We start from the raw sequence: 21,336 nt of genomic DNA, 5'->3' as shown, positions 1-21,336 counted from the left end.
GGGCCTTTGAGCCAGTCTTACCATTGCCTTACATGTATACATACCCATCTGGGGCTCATCTTGTGTGTGTTTTTTCTCGTGCATTAAACAAGCTGATTCTTCCCTTAATTCTTTTTTATTCATTTAATTATTTTAAACCAGCAGTTAAGAACATCAGAAGAGCCCTGCTGGATCAGACCAAGGGTCCATCTAGTCCAGCACTCTGTTCACACAGAGGCCAGCCAGCTGTCAACCAGGGACCCACAAGCAGGACATGGTGCAACTGCACCCACCTGCCCATGTTCCCCAGCAACTGGTGTATACAGGCTTACTGCCTCTTGATACTGGAGGTAGCACACCACCATCAGGGCTAGTAGCCATTGAGCACCTTGTCCTCCTCCAGGAATTTATCCAACCCCCTTTAAACCCATCCCAATTGGTGGCCATCACTACATCTTGTGGCAATGAGTTCCACACTTTAACTATGCGCTGTGTGAAGAAGTCTTTCATTTGATCTTCCACCTGAATCTCCCACCCATCAGCTTCATGGGATGACCGCTTTCGGTGCTAGTATTATGGGAGAGGGAGAAAAATGTCCTCCTATCCACATTCGCCAGACCATGCATAATTTTGTGCACTTCTGTCATGTCTCCCCTTAGCCTCCTTTTTTCCAGGCTAAACAATCCCAGCTCTCATGGTTAAAAACATGGCAGATCCATTCCATTTGTCTTTTGCATACTGCCAGGCGTCTTTTGTTTTATCACCTGCTCATTGATGGAATTGGATTTTTTTTTTAACAGGCATCTCATTCTAGTTGCACAAATTTGCATTAATGCACTTTTGGACAAATACGGAAATTCCCTTTTGTTAATGCATTTTAATGAATGTGCGTTTGCACGAGTGGGTAAGTGTGCATTAGCTATAATGCGCACATGCACATTCGTTAATGTGATTTAGCACAAATCTCACTCCCAAAAAGTGAAAAACTGGTCCGCAAAGCTGCAGAATCCTCATGACCTCGAAACAGCTGGTCTTCTGCAGAAGCCGCAGGTCAAATTCATAGAAATCATAGAATCATAGAATAGTTGAGTTGGAAGGGGCCTATAAGGCCATCGAGTCCAACCCCCTGCTCAGTGCACGAATCCACCCTCCACCCATTCCGGAGTGCTTCCACATCCCTAAACCCCACTGAGTCAGCTCAAGGGGAGGGAGGGATGAGAATTTCATTTCAGTTTAACAAAATCCACAAATTTCTCCATATTCAGAACACACAGAACTTGCGATTTTAAAAATACAGATGGAGGGCGAGTTAAATGTACAAATGTACAAAGCCCAGGGCTTTGAGTATTGCGCCCTTGAAAGTCTGGGCTTGTATCCTGGTGCATTTGACCGTGTTAGTACCGAACTAGGGTTGCGCCTCATCTTTCACAGCTGTATGGTGGTCTTCTCTGTGATGGGAATTGCTTTACCTTTTGAATCTGACTAGTACGGTTGCGTGAGAATTGTACATCTGTGGATTCAACCAATAACGTAGAAAATGTTAAGAGAGAAATTAGAGGTTTGGATTTGACAGTGATAGAGTAAGAAAATATAGCAACAACATTGTTACATACTTTTGCTGGGGGGGAATATTGGAAGAACGTTTTATTTTTGTGTTTTGTGTTTGTTTGATTTCGCTTTGTTTGATCTTTGTGTGTGTCTGCTTATACGTATCATATTTTGCGCTGTAGAGTTTCTTATTTATTGGTGTTTGGAAACGATAAAAAAGATTTTTTAAAAAAGAATTTCAGTTCCGTTCAATTTAGGTAAGCATTTCTGAATAGGGATAGCCTAGCCATAGTCATTCATGCACTAGTAACCTCACAATTAGACTACTGTAACGCACTCTATGTGGGGCTACCCATGTGTGTGGTTCAGAAGCTGCAGCTTGTGCAGAACGTGGCAGCGAGGGTGCTCACGGGGACGCCTAGCTCTGCCCACATAAAACCGGTGTTAAAAGAACTACACTGGCTGCCTGTTAGCTACCGAGCCACATACAAGGTTATGTTATTATCCTATAAAGCCCTAAACAACTTGGGACCAGGATACCTAGCAGACCGCCTTCCCTTATTTACACCCAGACGCCAGAGGAGGCCTTGCTGGTCATTCAGAAAGGAATGGAATGTCGACATGAAGAACTTCAGTGCTGGGCCTTCTCTGTAGTGGCACCCGCCCTCTGGAAAACCCTCCCTTGTACAGCTCGGGAGGCAGAAAATGTAACATCCTTCAAACGCCTCCTGAACATGTATCTTTTTAAACAAGCTTTCCCTGCACTCTAATGAATGTGAGAAAAGTGAAACTGACAAATTTGCCTATCTGTAATCAAGGGCTCCTTCTATTCCAGGGTCCCGCGTCCCACAGTGATCAACCAAGTGCTTCTGGGAAGTCCAGAAGCCGACCATGAAATCAGCACCCCTTCCCTCTTTGCTCCCTCCCTAGAAATGCAGAGGTGCTGTGCCACAAAACATGGACATTTCATGTGGCTAGGACGGCTAACAGTCACGGATCAATTTGTCCTCCGTGAGTTGCTCTGATCTCCTAATCGCGACATCGAAATCTACAAATGATTTGAGCTTTGCATGGGGAAATACTTTTCTTTCGACTCTGCTGCCAATCCGTTTCAGTTCTAGTGTTATGAGAGAGAGAGAGGGAGAGAAAACTCTTCTCTATCTGGGAATCAGGCACCTTTATACATCATATTTCCCCATAGGCGTCCTCTCTCTCTCTTTCTTTCTCTCTCTCTTTTCTTCACTAAAAAGACTCAAATATTGTAGCCTTTCCTTGCTGGTAAGGTACTTTGACCCTTGGATCCTTTCTGCACTTTTCCAGCTCTGCGGTCAAACGAAGCCTGCTCCCCATCCCTCCCCCCGAAAAAAAGAACATAAGCCTAACAGCTAGCCCAAACTAATTGGGGCCTCTCCAATAACAGCTCTTCATGAAAGCTGCTCACTTGAACATCCTTGCGGGGTGTTAGACAGTGGGGTTCCACAGCCAGAGGTTAAGTAAATTCTGCCGCGTGCCATTTCTGAATCGATTGCAGCCCCTCCGCACACTCCGTCGGTCCACTTGAAAGGCCGTGCGTGATATTTTGCTTTATGGAAATTGACAAGGGAGCTAATTAAATGGTACCAAACGCAGGCGAGAAGCCGGCTCCGTGCAGATCATAAAATACGGCCGAGGAGGTGGGCCCCGGATCACAACAGCAGCAAACAGCCTTGGACCGGAGCGCCTTCTTCGAAACGGCAACGGCCCTTTCTGGATGTGTATGCGTACGTCCACATCCGTGCACTCGCATGCAATCAAAGTATGTAAGAAGAAAGATAACTGATGCCTGGTAAAGTTGGGCCAGATTGCCTGTTGTCATGGATACCAAATGATTTTTTTTTCCCCCTCCCTGCTCGACTGTTTTTGCAAGCAAACATTGCCGCCGGGCCCGCATTTCTGCTCTCAAAGTAAAAGGAAACAAAAAGAAGAAGAAGAAGAAGAAGGAAATACAGACTGAAAGCCGAGGCGATGTGATGAGAATAAACCACGGAAATAAATATACACGAATTGACTTCGTCGACGTTGCTTATTCTGCTTGTGGAATTTGGTTTTTTCTGGTTGCCAAGCTGGAGACCTCTCAGCTGGGAGCGTGGTGGAAGAGCACCAGAGGTTGGAAATGTGGGGTACACAGGACCAGAGGATAATGGCCGAGAGTAGGACATGAATGTTTGGCCTGGAGAAGAGACGGCTGAGGGGAGACATGAGAGCACTCTTCAAATACTTGAAAGGTTGTCACACAGAGGAGGGCCAGGATCTCTTCTCGATCCTCCCAGAGTGCAGGACACGGAATAACGGGCTCAAGTGACAGGGAGCCAGATTCCAGCCGAACAGCAGGAAAAACATCCTGACTGTTAGAGCAGTACGACAATGGAACCAATGACCTTGGGAGGTTGTGGCCTCTCCCACCCTAGAAGCCTTCAGGATGCAGCTGGACAGCCGTCTTTCAGGGATGCTTTAAGGTGGATTCCTGCATTGAGCAGGGGGTTGGACTCAATGGCCTTAGATTCTATGAATCCTCTTCTCACAGAAAGCTCAGCTTGGCCTCTCCAGGGCTTAAGCAGATATGTGGAGCTTGAGGACTAGAACCCTTTCGAACATTCCCAAACCATGCATTCAGCATGGCCTGCTGGACTTGCAGCGACGCAGTGTGATGAAATGGAGCGTGATTTAAGTTTCACTGCTTCTTCTGAGGAAGAGCTGCTTCTCCTCTTAGAGTGCAACCCTATGCATGTTTCGGCAGGGGAAAAGTCCTACAAAATGTGCGCAAATACACTTCAATCAAGGGGATTTCGCATTCCAAAGGTGCGCGCCTTTGGAAACCTTCACACAAAACGTCATGTGGATTTTCATGCGAACAGGACAATAGCAAAGCTCACCGTGTGATATGGACTCGACTCACAATGACATTTGAGATGTTATTTGGTGAAATTTGCTGAGCTCAGTTTTTGTGGATTCAGACATCCTTCATGGGCGTCTCCACGTAGGGGACCGCTACCCTACATACTGGGGGCAGTGGTATAATCTCGGGAGCCGGAGGTCTCAGTCACTTCTGGACCCAGGCTCGTTCGGAGGGTCATAGGATATGACACATGGGCTGTGAAGTGCCGTGGTCCATTGGAGACAGGGCAGCTTGGGGCTTTCAATCTGTAAAGCAAGGACTCTACCACTGAGTTACGGCCCTTTCCTCTGGTTGGTTTGGTTCATGGCTGATCATCTAACTGCTGTTCTAGAGCATGACGTTTTGGGTGGTTTTCTGGCTGCTAATGGATATACGTGGAGATGGATGGATAGATGAGAGGTAGATTTATGACATTTCTATCCTGCCTTTCCTTCAAGGAAAACAAGTGCGTGAACCTGCTCCTCTCCATTTTATTGTTGTTGTTGTTGTTGTTGTTTATTGCATTTATATCCCACCTTTTTTCCTCCAAGGAACCCAAGGCAGCGCACATAATCCTCCTCCTCTCCAGTTAATCCTCACAACAACAACCCTGTGAGGTGGGCTGGGCTGAGAGCCTGTGACTGGCACAAAGTCACCCCGTGGGTTTCCATGGCGGAGTGGAGACTGGAACCTGGATCTCCCGACTCCCAGTCCAACACTTTAGCCACTGCACTACACTGCCTCTCCCAACAATGCTACGAGGTAGGTTAGGCTGAGATGGATGGAGTGAGCTTACTCAGGTGAGAAACTGGAGAAGAACGATATCAATTTATGGAACCCATAGGACACTGTCTCTCACCTGCCCGTTCTAGCACTACTACAGACTTCCCTGATCTACTACCCTCCAGGTGTTTGGGAGGACAACTCCCAGCATTCCCAGCCATTGAGCCATCACTGATAGGTGTTAGAGTCCAAAACATCTGGAGGGGACCAGGTTGGGCAAGAATGCACGGCTGCTTCCTCCTCCTCCTCTGGGAAAGGGCCTCACAGCTGAGATGTGAGGGTCTGGAGCACTCATCCTGCGAGGAAAAGTTAGGGGGCCTCTGAGCGCTCAGCTCACTGGTGTTCAGCAGCCATGTGAAAAAGAGGCTCCGTGCTCCGTGGGCCTCCCGTTTTACGATCCATCCCTACACATCCAATGATTTTGGACATTCACGACATTTTAATTACTTTCTTTATTGACTGGACTTTCTTCCCGCTTTTCCGACAAAGGCTGTCTCCCAAAGCGGCTTGTGTCGATAGAAGAGATAGAAGAGAAAGATGGCCCCCGCTTACAGACCAAAAAAAGAGAAGACGCAAAAGTGAAGTGCAGTGGAAAGAAATGGTGAATGGGGAGGCAAACGACGGAGGGACGTTTACGCTAGGGCTGTGCACGGACCCCACTACCCTCCTCTGAGGCCAATCTGAAGTTTCTGAATCTGCCCTGATCTGCCTTAGTCCGCGTCGGCCCGGATCCGACTCACTCCGGATCCGGAGCCAAAGCGTGATTCAGTTGTCTGAATTATTCAGACATCCAACAGGCTGAATTGTCGGACGCGGCTAAATCCTCCGGAAATGGCCGCTGTAAAGCAATTGCTTTACAGCGGCCATTTCCGGAGGGCTTCTTTTATGGAAATAGTCGAGTCGCCAAAATGGCGACTCCTTTGAAGACGCACAGATGGTGGCCGGCGCTCAAGGCGGGTCCAGGTAAGGAGCAGGAGGCTTGTGCAGCTCAGCAGTTACATCAGGTGGATGCAAGCGGGGAATTCCGGATCAGGCCGAAGCTAGGTGAAGCACTTCAGATCTGACCTGTTTCGGCCCGAATCCAACACTCTCCAGATCCAGACCATTTCAGTCCGAAACAGCCTGCTTCGGCTCAGAATTCAGATCCGGAGCCAAAGTGGTGCACAGCTTGAATTTTCATGGACTTCAGGTCAGTCTGATCTTCCCTTGCTGGTGTTCTTGCATTGAATGGCATTGGCTGCTGGATGAGGCCGAAGCGTTCTTTCCATTGTTTCTGCAGTCCCAGAACAGTGTCAGTCGGAGCTGAGTTGTAGGGATGGGTCGCATGCAGTGGAGGCTGGTGGCTCTGATGTCAGCGAGATGATGAACCCACTCCGGGTTTCGTCAGAACTCTGCACCTTGGAGAGCTCCTTTAGAGTTTGGACTGGTTCTGAGTGAAACCCAGAGTGGATTCACTGCCCTACTCACATCAGAGTCTCCAACCCCCTACACCTCCTCCTTCTCCGACCCACGGACAGGCCAAGTTGATCTCCCTCCTGCCGTGGTCATCTTTGCTGGGGATTGTCCACACTTCCCGGGGAATATCCGCACCAGAACACATGGCCTCCCCTCGCTGCCTCCCACCAGGCGCAACGGTCCAGCCGCCGCAGAGAAGCTGCCGCAGATTCGTCAAATTTGTAATCGCTCGGGACGCACGGCTTTTAAAACAGCTTTGGAAAATTTACTGCCTCTTCCTTGGTGCTTATGAATAATCTAATGTCAGGCAGCAGCTGTGTGGTTTGCCTGTAAAGCGGCAGCACGACTTAAGGCACGCCGAGAACGCTCGGTTTGCCGTTGTTTCGCTGCGTGCAGGGAAAGTGCCTTAGCTTAAGATGAGTGTTTTGGGTTGTGGGGAGAGGGGTACGTCTTTCTTTATTTATTTTTAGTGTCTCCTGGGCATGAACAGCATAATGATGGGTCGCTTGGTATGAAAAGAAAAGTAGCTGGAGATCACAGGACTCCAAAAACAAGCCACCCTTTGCTTGAAGAGAAGATACTTTTTTAAAAAAGGGGGGGGGCGGGGGGATGAAATGTAATGTAATGAGCTCCCCCTACTGGCTACCAAGGTAAAGACACCATTAATCCTGCCGTGTTTCTCAAAAACCTCCTGCCTTCTTGGGAGACAATAACGAGGCCTGCTAAGTAATCCACAAAGCTTTTTTCAAGCAATAAACATCTCTTCCCACCTGAAGAGAGTCTAATTTCATGGAACTTTCCCCTAGGCAAAACTATGCAAACAAAGTGAGACAATTGTCCTTTCAAGAAGAATGGGAAGCCCTTTCCCAAGATGTGTTAAGTTCAGAGAGGCTAGTTCTGAGGGGGCTTCTGACGGGATGCCAACCGGGCTGACTTTCTCTCACCTTCTTTTAGCTCCACCTGTTTTAGTCTGCGGCGTACTCTAGGATCGGCTAACCTGTCGGTGCTCTCTCCTTCGGAAGAATGTTGGCTTCCCACTGACTGTGTATTGTTTGTCCTTGAGGAGATAAGCTCTGGAGAGGGTTCACTCCCAGCTGGTGAAGAGCCCGTGAGAGCTTTCTCCCCCGCTGGTACAGGCTGGCCTGTGTCTGGCGCCAACTCCTCTACTTCAGAGTCTGATTCTGTTTGTTCACCTGAAACACCTTCTTCCAGCCCAGGGGGAGCAGAGCTAGTCATGACAAATCCAAATGAAAACAACCTGGGAGCCCAGGAAGATTTTACGATACCATGTGAGTCTCATTGTACCATTTGGGGGCTGTTTCCAAGCCCAATTAAAACTTTGATGGAGGATAAGGTTATCAATGGTTACCAGACTCCTCTGTTGTTGTTTTTTAATAACGATTTAATTTGTTTTCTAAAACCAAACCAACCAAACCAACAGGAAGCAGAAAAAGAAACAAGGAAGAAAATTGTTGGGGCAGGGTGGTGGTGGAATACATTAAGTTTAAATCTAATTATTGATAGAGGAGTAATACATTTAACGTCTCTTCATATTTTTCTGCTGTACTTTGCAAACCAAGATATAAGTGGAATCCATAGGCTGCATAAAAGTTCGCATGATAATTCTTCAGTATATCAAGTTTATATTTAGTCTCTTTTCCATAAACTGAGGAAAGGATTACAAAAATACCGCTGTGTATCAATATATTGAATAAAATCTGCCATATTTTACAAGTCAGCTATTTTGACTTTGCCTTTAGCTAATTTCAGTTGCTATGTCAATTTTTCTGCCACGGCTATTTGCCGTAATTCCATATATCATGATTTCAGTGTTAAAAGGTAATGATCCTCCTCCGGGTGCCTACTCCAAGGGAGGCTCAAGAGAGGACCATCTCAGTGGTGGCCCCCTCAATTATGGGATAATCTCTCCAACAAGGCCCGCCTGGCGCCAACATTGCTATCTTTTCAGTTCCAGGGCAAGACGTTTCTCTTTTCCCAGGCATTTAGCAGCATGTGTTGAGTTTTGAATCGATCTCAGATCGGCTTTTAGTTTGGGCTGACACCTCAAAATTGTGTTTAGATGTATGTCGTCTTTCTGCCTGCTGTCCGTTTTACGTTTTAATGTTTTGAATTTTGTATATCGTTTTTAATGTTTTAATCTTTTGTAAACTGCCCAGAGAGCTTTGATTATGGGGCGGTGTATAAATGTAATTAATCTATATAAATAAAAATGTAAATGTTCGTTCGAAACAGACGTTATATCTCCGAAAGTTCTTCACCGATTGCTTTGAAATTTTGACACATAGGCCTCCTCAAAACCAGTCCTGCTGATCATTGTGACATCGCCAACCATTAGGCCAATCCACTGCCTCTGCCTTCTCTCCTATTTGCATGTTCTCTCCTATTTGCTCTTATAGGTCATTGTGACATCGCCAACCAGTAGGCCAATCCACTGCCTCTGCCTTCTCTCCTATTTGCATGTTCTCTCCTATTTGCTCTTATAGGTCATTGTGACATCGCCAACCAGTAGGCCAATCCACTGCCTCTGCCTCCTCTCCTATTTACATGTTCTCTCCTATTTGCTCTTATAGGTCATAGAAGCAACAATCTTGACAGGACCTTTCATAGGTGAAGATGTCCTCATTCCTCGCATTCCTATGATTCCAACAGATATGCCATTTCAATTTAAGAAATTGCAATTCCCAATTTGATTGGCGTTTGCAATCACCATCAACAAAGCTCAGGGGCAATCTTTAGAATTGTGCGGTTTAGATCTAGACACAGATTGCTTCTCACATGGACAATTATATGTTGCGTGTTCTAGAGTCGGCAAACTAGACAATCTCTATATCTACACAGACAATGTAACAACTTAAAATATTGTATATCCACAAGCATTGTGAAATTAAACATATTAGAAACATCCACTTTGTCTTTTCTTTCTTTTCAATTTAACCAGACTGAGCCACAGCAACGCGTGGCAGGGTACAGCTAGTATAAATAATAAAAGTCATGATTGCTATATCATTCTTTGAATACCAGTTGCCACGGAATATGAGCAGAAGGGTGGTGTGGGTTTCCTGTGGCCATCTGGTTGGCCACTGTGTGATAGGATGTTGGACTAGAAAGATCTCAAATCCTGCATGGATCTTCGAATCTTATTTTGAAGTATAGCTTCCAAATCACGTGAGCTACTGGTTCCCCCCTATTCGGCCCTGGTTAGGCCTCATCTAGAGTATTGCGTCCAGTTCTGGGCTCCACAATTCAAGAAGGACACAGACAAACTGGAGCGTGTTCAGAGGAGGGCAACCAGGATGACCAGGGGTCTGGAAACAAAGCCCTATGAAGAGAGACTGAAAGAACTGGGCCTGTTTAGCCTGGAGAAGAGAAGAATGAGGGGAGACATGAGAGCACTCTTCAAATACTTGAAAGGTTGTCACACAGAGGAGGGCCAGGATCTCTTCTCGATCATTCCTCAGTGCAGGATATGGAATAATGGTCTGAAGTGACAGGAAGCCAGTTTCCGGCTGGGCATCAGGAAAAACTTCCTGACTGTTAGAGCAGTACAACAATGGAACCAATGACCTAGGGAGGTTGTGGGCTCTCCCACATTAGAGGCCTTCAAGAGGCAGCTGGACAACCATCTGTCAGGGATGCTTTAGGGTGGATTCCTGCATTGAGCAGGGGGTTGGACTGGATGGCCTTGTAGGCCCCTTCCAACTCTATTATTCCATGATTCTATGATCTTCTTACACTGGCTTAGACATAGAAAGCCTTGAATGGCTTTGTGCTCCGTGTCTTACCACCACTTGAGAAGCAGAGAGTGGACACACGAGACAGGGCCTTCTTGTGGGCGGCTCTTGGGCGGAGGAATTCTCTAACCAGGAAGTTAGCTTTGCCCCATCCTTGGTGGCGTTCACACGCCAAGAAAAACAGGCAGTGCTTTAGTGTGTGCATGGCCTGATAAAGCAATAGTTGTTTTTCCCCCCTTCCCCTATGTTATGCCATTTTCTCTCAACTGATATGCTGTTTTATTCCATCATTTGTCAACAGTAGCCACCTCAAGCATCTTGTAGGCGATTCCTAGATTTACACTACTGTTTTAAAGTGGTATTGGAGTGCACTGATAACTAAAGACGGTCGTGCCCGCGCTGGTAACTTTGAGGCTCGACTTCTGCAACACGCTCTACATAGGGCTACCTTTGTGCCTAGTCCGGAAACTTCAACTAGTTCAAAATATGGCAGCCAGGCTGGTCACTGGTACATCTGGAGGGGGACCACATTACACCAGTTTTAAAATCTCTTCACTGGCTGCCAATTAGTTTCCAGGCAAAGTATAAAGTGTTGGTTCACCTTTAAAGCCCTACATGGTTTGGATCCAGGCTACCTGCGGGATCGCCTTCTCCCGTACAATCCGCCCCTCACACTCAGGTCCTCTGGGAAGAATCTACTTCAGCTAGCAAAAACTAGATTGACACCTGTTACCCAGAGGACCTTCTCTTCTGCTGCTCCCAGACTGTGGAACGGCCTGCCGGAGGAGACTCGTCAACTTGACAGTCTATCAGCATTTAAGAAAGCCATTAAGACTGATCTCTTCCGGCAGGCCTATCCAGGGGAATTTTAGGATGTTTTTAAAATGATTTTAGGATGTTTTAACAATGTATATTATGTTTTAATTCAGTTTTATGTATTTTATATTTACTGTTGTTCCCCGCCTCGATCAGAATGGAGAGGCGGGTAAGAAATAAATATTATTATTATTATTATTATTATTATTATTATTATTATTATTATTATTATTATTAGGGAACATTACACGTTCCATATACCGCTTCCATTGTGTTATTTCCTGCTTTGTATTCCACGTTTGTAATGATTTGACACAAGGTGTAGATTTGGCCTAGGTCTGTGGAAGGCTGAGCGAAGTTTGGATAGCAAGCTTGTTCTGGACCTCTGGTCCCTGCAAGCCAAAATGTTCTTGAAGGGGCGACAAAATGGCAAAAGAGATTTGACGTGATGACAAAGCTAGACATGAGAGCAGGAAGTCCATAGAAGGGCTCCTGCCACACACCTGGATGTGGTGTGGTTCTCCGGTATGTGAAGCAGTAGCCTATGTACACCAGTTGCTGGGGAACATGGGTGGGAGGGTGCTGTTGCTCTCATGTTCTGCTTGTAGGTCCCTGGTGGACAGCTGGTTGGCCACTGTGTGAACAGAGGGCTGGACTGGATGGACCCTTGGTGTGATCCAACATCAGGGCTCTTCTGATGTTCTCATGCTCATGTTCGCCTGGGTGCAGATGATTTGAGATGGCATCAGAGGAGAGCAAGAAAGAAGTCTGGAGGGGTAGAGAAAGGAAGTCCGGAGAGCAAAGGTGGAAGAAATTGCAGAAGGGAAGTCTTAGAAGGAGGCAAAGACCTGAAGGGCTGTCCCATAGAAGAGCACGGGGACGTCTATTCTGCTGCCCCAGAGGGTCAAATGGGCTAGATTTCGGTTGGGCATTAATAAGAGCACTTTGACAATGGAGACAATGACCTAAGGAGGTGGTGTGCTTTCTCTGGCCTTGTGCCCCCCCTCCTCAGATGTGTTGGACTACAATTCCCATCATTCCCAGCTGGTTGGGGATGATGGGAGTGGTTGTCTGACCTGCCTGGTTAGGGAAAGCATGTCTAAATGATTGGTTTGGTTTGGTTGCCTCTCCTCCGTTCCTTCCAGCCTTGCGCGTTTTCCTCTGCTGCTCGCGTGCTCGTACGTGTGTGTTACTATGCATCTCTTTTACTGTTGACGTTAACTGCCTTGAGAGGTTCAGTTTGGCCCAGAAAAACGGGATACAGGTCATTCCGGGAAATGAATAAATCCGTGCGGACAGAAAGCTGAGGCAGATGTCTCTTTGCAGGAATGAAATGCAGGAGCGAAGCGTTTGGGAGCCATTCTTGCGGGGAGGGGGGGCATCTTTGGCAACGAGTATAGCATTCTCACCAGCCGCCTCACGTACCCCTCCCAGGTGGAGACAGCATTTGCAGGGGGTGGGGGGTGGCAGGCAAGGAACCGGAGCTTTTTATGCAGGGAGTTCTGGGTTCGATTCCCAGTTTCAAATTTGGACTGCGGAGACATAAGAACATAAGAAGAGCCCTGATGTTGGATCAGACCAAGGGTCCATCTAGTCCAGCACTCTGTTCGCACAGTGGGCAACCAGCCGTCGGCCAGGGACCAACAAAGCAGGACATGGTGCAACAGCACCCTCCCACCCATGTTCCCCAGGCACACAGGCTTACTGCCTCGGATACTGGAGATAGCACCATAGATTTGTATAAAGGCAGTATGATACTGGCAGTTTCATTCTCAATTCCTTTTCTTATCGTGCCTAACATGGAGTTTGCCTTCTTTACAGCAGCCGCTGAATTGCTGCTTTATTTTTCCAAGGGAAAATAATAAAATAACAAAGCTCACCATCTCTACCCTGATGCCCTCCAGATTTTTTGGACATGCTGCTTGGGGATGATGGGAGTTGTAGTCTAACACATCTTGGGGTTGGAGGAGGCTAGCTTAAGACCTCCTGAGAGTGACACCATCAACATTATTATTGCTATTGTTGTTATTGCTTCTGGCAGGTGCTCGCAAAAGAACTTCCTTGCGTTCCAAAAAAACCCAAAGAAAGCCTGATTTCTTTCTGTGTCCGGCCTGTGTTGGTTCTCACCCAACCCTTTTTTCTTCCAGCCATGAAAGCCGATCGGAAGCGTTTGAAGGGAGAGAAGACTGACCTGGTCAGCCAGATGCAACAGCTCTACGCCACCCTGGAAAGCCGGGAAGAGCAGCTACGGGACTTCATCAGGAACTACGAGCAACACAGAAAAGTAAGGACGGACAGCAGGGATGTGGGTGATTACCCTTCGCGATGCTGCTGACTATGAAACAGAGTGCGATCTCTGACTTTTGGCTGAATGCGAAATCTCCACATTCTCAATAGGAGAATTCCCGTCCAAGTAAATCATAGAATCATAGAATAGATGACTTGGAAAGGGCCTCTAAGGCCATCGAGTCCAATGCAGGAATCCACCTTAAAGCATCCCTGACAGATAGTTGTCCAGCTGCCCCTTCGAGGCCTCCAGTGTGGGAGAGCCCACCACCTCCCGAGGTCATTGGTTCCATTGTCGTACTGCTCTAACTGGAAAGGCAGTGTGGCGTAGTGGCTAAAGTGTTGGACTTGGAGTTGGGAGATCTAGGTTCTAGTCCCCACTCAGCCATGGAAACCCACTGGGTGACTTTGGGCCAGTCACAGGCTCTCAGCCCAACCCACCTCCCAGGGTTGTTGTTGTGAGGATAAAATGGAGAGGAGGAGGATTATGTACGCCGCCTTGGGTTCCTTGGAGGAAAAAAGGCGGGGTATAAATGTGATAAATAAATAAATAACTATCAGGATGTTTTTCCTGTTGTCCAACTAGAATCTGGCTCTTCCTGTAAGCACTCTGGGATGATCAAGACGAGATCCTGGTCCTCCTCTGTGTGACAACCTTTCAAGTATTCAAAGTGTACTAAATGGCCTGCCAAGATCCCAATTTTCAAGGAGTCTGCAAGGAAACAATGGCAGAGAACCCCCAGCATCCCAAAGGGTGCCCAGAAATGGACCAGTGGCTGCTTTGACTGCCTGCTATCATTTCGATGCTCGGATAAAACGTACCTATTTCATAAAATCATAGAATCATAGACTAGTAGAGTTGGAAGGGACCTACAAGGCCATCGAGTCCAATCCCCTGCTCAATGCAGGAATCCACCCTAAAGCACCCTTGACAGGTGGTTGTCCATACCATACCATACATCTTTATTGCGATCCATAGATCCATGAAAAAAGAAGAATCAAACATGAAACATCAGACAGTTAGAGCGATTGTCAACTTTCGTCTAATACACAGAGAGCTCTAATCCTGGCCAGATATTTTGAAGGGTTGTGCTGGTTTACGTTTACTTAAGTTCTACTGCTTTTGTGTCCGTGACTTGAATTAGATGTTTGGCCCTTTATGCCTCTTGTATGTGCCACCCTGCTACCCTAAGATGAAGGGTGGGTTAAAAAATTACTTCTAATAAATAAGCAAAGCTCTTTATTTATTTATTTGTTTATTTATTACATTTATATACTGCCCCATAGCCGAAGCTCTCTGGGCGGTTTACCAAAATTAAAATCAGTAAACATTAAAAAGTATACAAAATTTTAAACCATCAAAAACATAAAAACAACAGTATCCATTTAAAAACAACAGTTTTGGGGGTCCATTAAAAACCAAACTTAGCGTTGTTAAATGCTGTTAAATGCCTGGGAGAAGAGAAAAGTCTTGACCTGGCGCCTGAAAGATAACAGTGTGGGCGCCAGGCGAGCCTCATCGGGGAGATCATTCCACAGTTGGGGGGCCACCACTGAAAAGGCCCTCTCCCTTGTTGCCATCCTCTGAGCTTCCCTCGGAGTAGGCACTCGGAGGAGAGCCTTAGATGTTGAACGTAGTGACCAGGTATATTCACGTCAGGAGAGGCGTTCCATCAGGTATTGTGGCCCCAAGCCACGTAGAGCTTTATAGGTTAAAATCAGCACCTTGAATTGGGCTCAGAAACATATAGGCAGCCAATGCAAGGTTATATGTCATTCAGATCTTTGATTGTTGTCTCGAATTGAGGTGCTCTGGGGCAAAGAAATATATCAGTCGATTCTGTTGTTGATGGGAGGATGTTAGAGAAGTGCAAAATGTCAGAAAGGGGGTCCCTTCCGCTTCGCCCCCCATTCTCTGAATCTCTCCCCGACCAACAGGAAAGTGAAGATGCAGTCAAAGCACTTGCGAAAGAGAAAGATCTGCTGGAGCGGGAAAAGTGGGAGTTACGCCGGCAAGCCAAAGAGGCCACGGACCACGCCAGCACCCTGCGTTCGCAGCTGGATCTGAAAGACAACCGCATGAAGGAACTGGAAGCTGAGCTGGCCATGGTGAGTTGCCTTCAGGCCTTTGAAATCGCTCCAGGACACCACCGTCTCCCTGTCTGAAGCGCTTTCCCCTCCCCGTGTTGCGCATTACTTCATGGAAGTGTAGAGTTGGGAGGGTGCCTCAGAGGTCATCTAGTCCAACCCCATGCTGAAGCAGGAAAACTACTGCTACAGCACCACTGATAGCATATTAGCACTTTTTTAAAAAAAAAATGGTATGTTATAGATTTGATATTATATTTCTATCATCTTGTATTTGCGGCTTGCAATTTATGTGAATCGCTCAGAGAGCTTCACCTGTTGGAAAGTAGAGAAATGATGATGACGATGGCGTGGTGTAGTGGCTAAGGTGTTAGACTGGGAGTCGGGAGATCCGGGTTCTAGTCCACACTGGGCCATGGAAACCCACCGGGTAACTTTGGGCCAGTCACAGCCTCTTAGCCCAACCTACCTCACAGGGTTGTTGTTGTGAGGATAAAATAGAGAGGAGGAGGAGGGTTATGTATGCCGCCTTGGATTCCTTGGAGGAAAAAAGGTGGGATATAAATGTAATAAATAAATAAATCATGCCGCCCCATCCATCTTCAGGCGGAAACAATAAAAAAGACTTATAAAAAACCTTCTAAATACTTATACATCATGAAACTTAACTTTTGTAAACCGCCTAGAAAGCTTTGGCTATGGGGCGGTATATAAATGTAATAAATAAATAAATAAAATAAACAGATTTGAATCTGGGTCGCTAATGCTCTGACCACTTCATTTCACCTCCTAAACCTGGTTCCGGAGCAGATCAGGAGAGGTCCGGATCGATATTCGGACGCCATTTTGCCCCCCCCTTCCCCACTTACCTGCCTCTGTGGCGGATGGCAGAGGCAGGTAAGTGGGGAAGGGGGGGGCAAAATGGTGTCCGAATAAGACCCCCTCCACCGTCGCCGCACGGACCGCGGTGACGGTGGACGACAAAGCCCCGTAAGCAACCTTCACCACTTACCTGGCTCCACTTTGAGTCAATCCAGACCTCCTCTGATCTGCTCCGGAACCGGGTTTAGGAGGTCCGGATCGGCTCACTCCACTTCGGATTTGGGGATCTGTAACGGAGCGGAGCAAACCCCTAGTAAAAATGCTTGGCTTTTTGTTATATTTCTGTCCATTAAATTATGGGCACGGCTACCTGTTCCAGCTCAGGCAGGTGGTGTGTTATTCCCATGTGGGATACAGAGGTTGTGTACATAATTAGGCGGCCTCCTTTTTCCGAAGGTTTCAAATGCCAATGAAAGAGATAAAGGAAACGAACTTCTTCAATTCCAGTAAATATCTGGACTTGGATCTGGAATAATATACCACATCAGACTTCTACTTTAAAAAAAAAAAATCCGTTGGTATTTAATGCTTTTAAGGCTGAACCATATTTATCATAAGACTGATAATAGGTGTTGGAGATGTAAAACGTGTAAGGCAGACATGGCCCATATTTTCTGGGTTTGCCCTAGGATTAAGGACTGTTGATTAAAGATAATAGATGAAATTGAAATCATATCAAGGTATAGATTACCACTGGATACGACAGTTATTCTCTTTGGTTATTTAAAGGAAGTTGTTCTATCTGATGACATGGAGATGATAGTGCATTTACCATCAGCCACGAGAATGTGAATATCTGCAAACTGGTGTGTGTGTGTGTGTGTGTGTGTGTGTGTGTGTGTAACGAAAGCCCCTACAAATTCCACCAACTACAATAGAAAAGGAATACGAAAACAGCAACCGTTAAAATGTGGAAGATACGGTGTCTTTACAAAAGATGGGCACAAATGGTTGCCAATCCGCTTTCAGAAACACCCTCAATCTTTAACCAATCTCCCTGAAATTTTCAGGTTATTTAAAACAGACATTTCTTTCGGGCATGTGCAATTTTCAGGAAGATTAGTGAAACCCCTTCAATTTTAGTACGGTTATAAAAACTCACCCACTGATTTCTACTTCACCTTACGGAACCCTTATTTTACTGATCCTTGTTTTGAATTGAGTATTAAATCCTGGGAAATAACATACATGGTCAAGTTAACCAACACTGGAAGAGTTAGAGAGGGGAACGAACAAAATAACAGATGTATACGTTCCTTATTTGGAACGTAAGAGTGGAACGAGAGCCAAGAGAACCTGCAACCTTTTGTGTTATTAGGAACCTTGAGGTGTGCGTTGGGTTTGTTAGTAAATTTGTTTATTGTTAAATTGTTGATCATATTTGGGTTGAGTTATCTGTTTGTGTAATTCATAGAATCATAGAATCATAGAATAGCAGAGCTGGAAGGGGCCTCCAAGGCCATCGAGTCCAACCCCCTGCTCAGTGCAGGAATCCACCCTAAAGCATCCCTGACAGAGGGTTGTCCAGCTGCCTCTTGAAGGCCTCTAGTGTGGGAGATTCCACAACCTCCCTAGGAAACTGATTCCATTGTCGTACTGCTCTAACAGTCAGGAAGTTTTTCCTGATGTCCAGCTGGAATCTGGCTTCCTTTAACTGGAGCCCATTATTCCGTGTCCTGCACTCTGAGAGGATCAAGAAGAGATCCTGGCCCTCCTCTGTGTGACAACCTTTCAAGTATTTGAAGAGCGCTCTCATGTCTCTTAATTCTGAAAGCATTGTAAACAAGAGAGAGAGAGAGAGAGAGAGAGAGAGAGAGAAAGGATGGAAGGCCAGATCAGAAGGCACTGCAAACTCCACAGAACCATTTGCTAAACTTAAGGATGTCCTGATACAGCTTTGTGAAGGAGTCATCTTAGCACTAATGAAGAATGGCAGCAAGCTGCATAGCTAAGCAGCTGCCAAGAGCCTGCGCCCCTATAGGTGCCGATGGAAAACAGCCCCTTCGACTAGCTCCCCCTCTTCAACATCGCACCCCGCATTGCTCATTTGCCTCTTGCTCTGCAACAGTAAGAAGGTAAGAAGAGCCCTGATGCTGGATCAGACCGAGGGTCCATCTAGTCCAGCACTCTGTTCACACAGTGGCCAACCAGCCATCGGTCAGGGACCAGCAAAGCGGGACATGTGGTGCAACAGCACCCTCCCGCCCATGTTCCCCAGCAACTGGTGCACACAGGCTTACTGCCTCGGATACTGGAGGTAGCACACAACCATCAGGGCTAGTGGCCATGGATAGCCTTCTCCTCCAGGAATTTATCCAACCCCCTTTTAAAGCCATCCAAATTGGTGGCCATCGCTACATCTTGTGGCAGTGAGTTCCATATGCTCTGTGTGAAGAAGTCCTTCCTTTTATTTGTCCTGAATCTCCCACCAATCAGCTTCATGGGATGACCCCATTGGGTTCTAGTATTTTGAGAGACAGAGAAAGATGTCTCCCTCTCCACCTTCTCCACACCATGTATGGTTTTTGTCCACCTCTATCATGTCTCCCTGTAGCCTCCTTTTCCCCCAAGCTAAACAATCCCAGCTGATGTAACCTTCCCTCATAGGGGAGATGCTCCAGCCCCTTAATCATTTGAGTTGCCCTTTTCTGCACTTTTTCCAGCTCTATAATATCCTTTTTTAGGTGTGGTGACCAAAACTGAACACAGTATTGTAAGTGTGGTCGCACAGTAAGGAGGAGGAGGAGGAGGAGGAGGATAATAATAATAATAATAATAATAATAATAATAATAATAATAATAATAATTCTTACCCGCCTCTCCGTTTGGATCGAGGCAGGGGAACAACAAGAAGTATACAATACATAAAACTGGATTAAAAGCATAGTATACATTATTAAAAACATCCTACAAACATCCTAAAATTCCACTGGATAGGCCTGCCGGAAGAGATCAGTCTTTATAGCTTTCTTAAATGCTAAAAGTTTATTAAGTTGATGAGTTTCCTCCGGGTGCTCGATCAGGTCCGGGAGTCCAATGGACTCCCCCCGTCTGCCCCCTGGACCCGGTCAGGCGCCCACAGTGCATTCACAGGACCGTGGGCCAAGCACCCTTGCAGCCCAGCAAGCGCCTGGCAGCTGTCCGCTTCCATCTGAAGACTCCACCGTGCGCGGCCATTTATGCAACAGGGTAAATGCGCAATTTCCAAAGCCTCCATCGTTATGCACAATGGAGGCTCCAGGTGAGGGTGGATGGCTTCCGCGTAATCGTCGGACACTTTGCCAAAAAGCTCACGCAGCACATGAAGCCGGGAGAACGGCAGTGGGGCAAGCTTCCCACGAGTCGGACGTGGGTGAGTTCACCCATCCCTAGTTTACAAACTAGGAGTTTACAAACTCAATCACTGCTTTTAAAACTCAGCTAAAAACTTTTCTTTTCCCTATAGCCTTCAAATATTGAGTTTGTTCTGACTCTATACTGTTTAGCTTCACGCCTGTTTACACTTCCCTGTGCCTGTTCGCATTCTCCTTCCCTCTTTATTGTTTACTACAACTTATTAGATTGTAAGCCTACGCGGCAGGGTCCTGCTATTTACTGTGTAATCTGTACAGCACCATGTACATTGATGGTGCTATATAAATAAATAATAATAATAATAATAATAATAATAATAATAATAATAATAATCACAGTGGGGGTGAGAAGGAGGACCAGCAGATGTCACGGCCTCCTTGCGCCCCAACTTTCTGCCTATCAAGGAAGCAAGTGGTAACAATGAGGAGGAAGAGGAGGAAGGGCAGCTGATGGCAATGGTGGTGAGAACGTCGACTCACTAAAAGAGCGGCTCCGCTTGGGGCACCTTGTCCATGGGCCCAAAAACCAGAAACGGATCAGGAGGGGCCATGATGTTACATGCAAACAGCGTTCAGGCCGGGTGCTCCCAAGGGAGGAGAGGCATGGACGTGACTTGCTGTGCGTTTTTTCCACTTCCTTCTCCCAGGCGAAGCAGTCCTTGGCGACCCTGACGAAGGACGTCCCCAAGCGGCACTCCTTGGCCATGCCCGGCGAGACGGTGCTGAACGGGAATCAGGAATGGGTGATGCAGGCCGACCTCCCGCTCACGGCTGCCATCCGGCAGAGCCAGCAGACGCTGTATCATGCGCACCCCCAGCACACGGTAGACCGGCAAGGTAAGCCGTAGCCGTCAATGCCCCATCTCTGCCCCTTTCCCACACGCCCCCCGCATTGCCTTCTCAGCCATGTCGCACGGCTGTTGCTTTAATCCCGACCTTCCTCAACGGAGTCTCGGTGAGCATCCGCACAAGGTTCTTCTCCACGCCATGTATTCTCACAACAACCCTGTGTGAGAGGGAGAGAATCCAGCCCAAAATCACACAGTGAGTTTCGTTACTAAGCGGGGATTGGGTGTTGGAATTCTGGGTTTACACAACATACTTGCAGTGGCCCCCGTCAAGGTCATGTTGCATGAGGCTGCCCCCTGTAGGAAGTTTGAAGTTCTGCACAGGCAAGGCATGATGTCATAGAGGTGTCACAGGCTTGACTTATAGAGGGATGCAGAATCTCCAGGCCTCTTTCCTTCTGTGGCAGCTCCCTTAATGCCCATTTTAGAAAACTCGAGAGGGGGAGATTTGGCTAAGATTGGGGGGATTTGGGGAATGAGCCTTGCGAATTTCATTAAGCCCATCCATTATTCAGGCTCCGATTTTGCAGGCCCTGCCCTCAGAGATTCTGAGGTGGACAACTTTTGCTCCTCCAGATATTTCGGCCTGCCGCTCCCATCCCTGAAAGGCCACATGCCCCCACCCCTGCTGG

The 21,336-nt window shown here is 46.9% G+C and overlaps 1 protein-coding gene across 3 annotated transcripts in view; it reads left to right on the top strand.

Annotated features, from left to right (window-relative positions):
• KAZN (kazrin, periplakin interacting protein) overlaps positions 1–21,336 on the top strand; it is a 269,488-nt gene that overhangs the window by 240,155 nt on the left and 7,997 nt on the right. For all 3 annotated transcript variants that reach the window (XM_063145364.1, XM_063145363.1, XM_063145362.1), the window contains exons 3-5: positions 13,395–13,531; positions 15,472–15,642; positions 20,504–20,693. In XM_063145364.1, the coding sequence (XP_063001434.1) occupies positions 13,395–13,531; positions 15,472–15,642; positions 20,504–20,693 (498 nt within the window). The remainder of the gene's footprint in view (positions 1–13,394; positions 13,532–15,471; positions 15,643–20,503; positions 20,694–21,336) is intronic.

The sequence above is a fragment of the Elgaria multicarinata genome, chromosome 20 (genome assembly GCF_023053635.1).
Source record: "Elgaria multicarinata webbii isolate HBS135686 ecotype San Diego chromosome 20, rElgMul1.1.pri, whole genome shotgun sequence".
Classification (NCBI taxonomy): Eukaryota; Metazoa; Chordata; class Lepidosauria; order Squamata; family Anguidae; genus Elgaria; species Elgaria multicarinata.
This window is presented reverse-complemented; position numbering and strand designations above follow the sequence as displayed.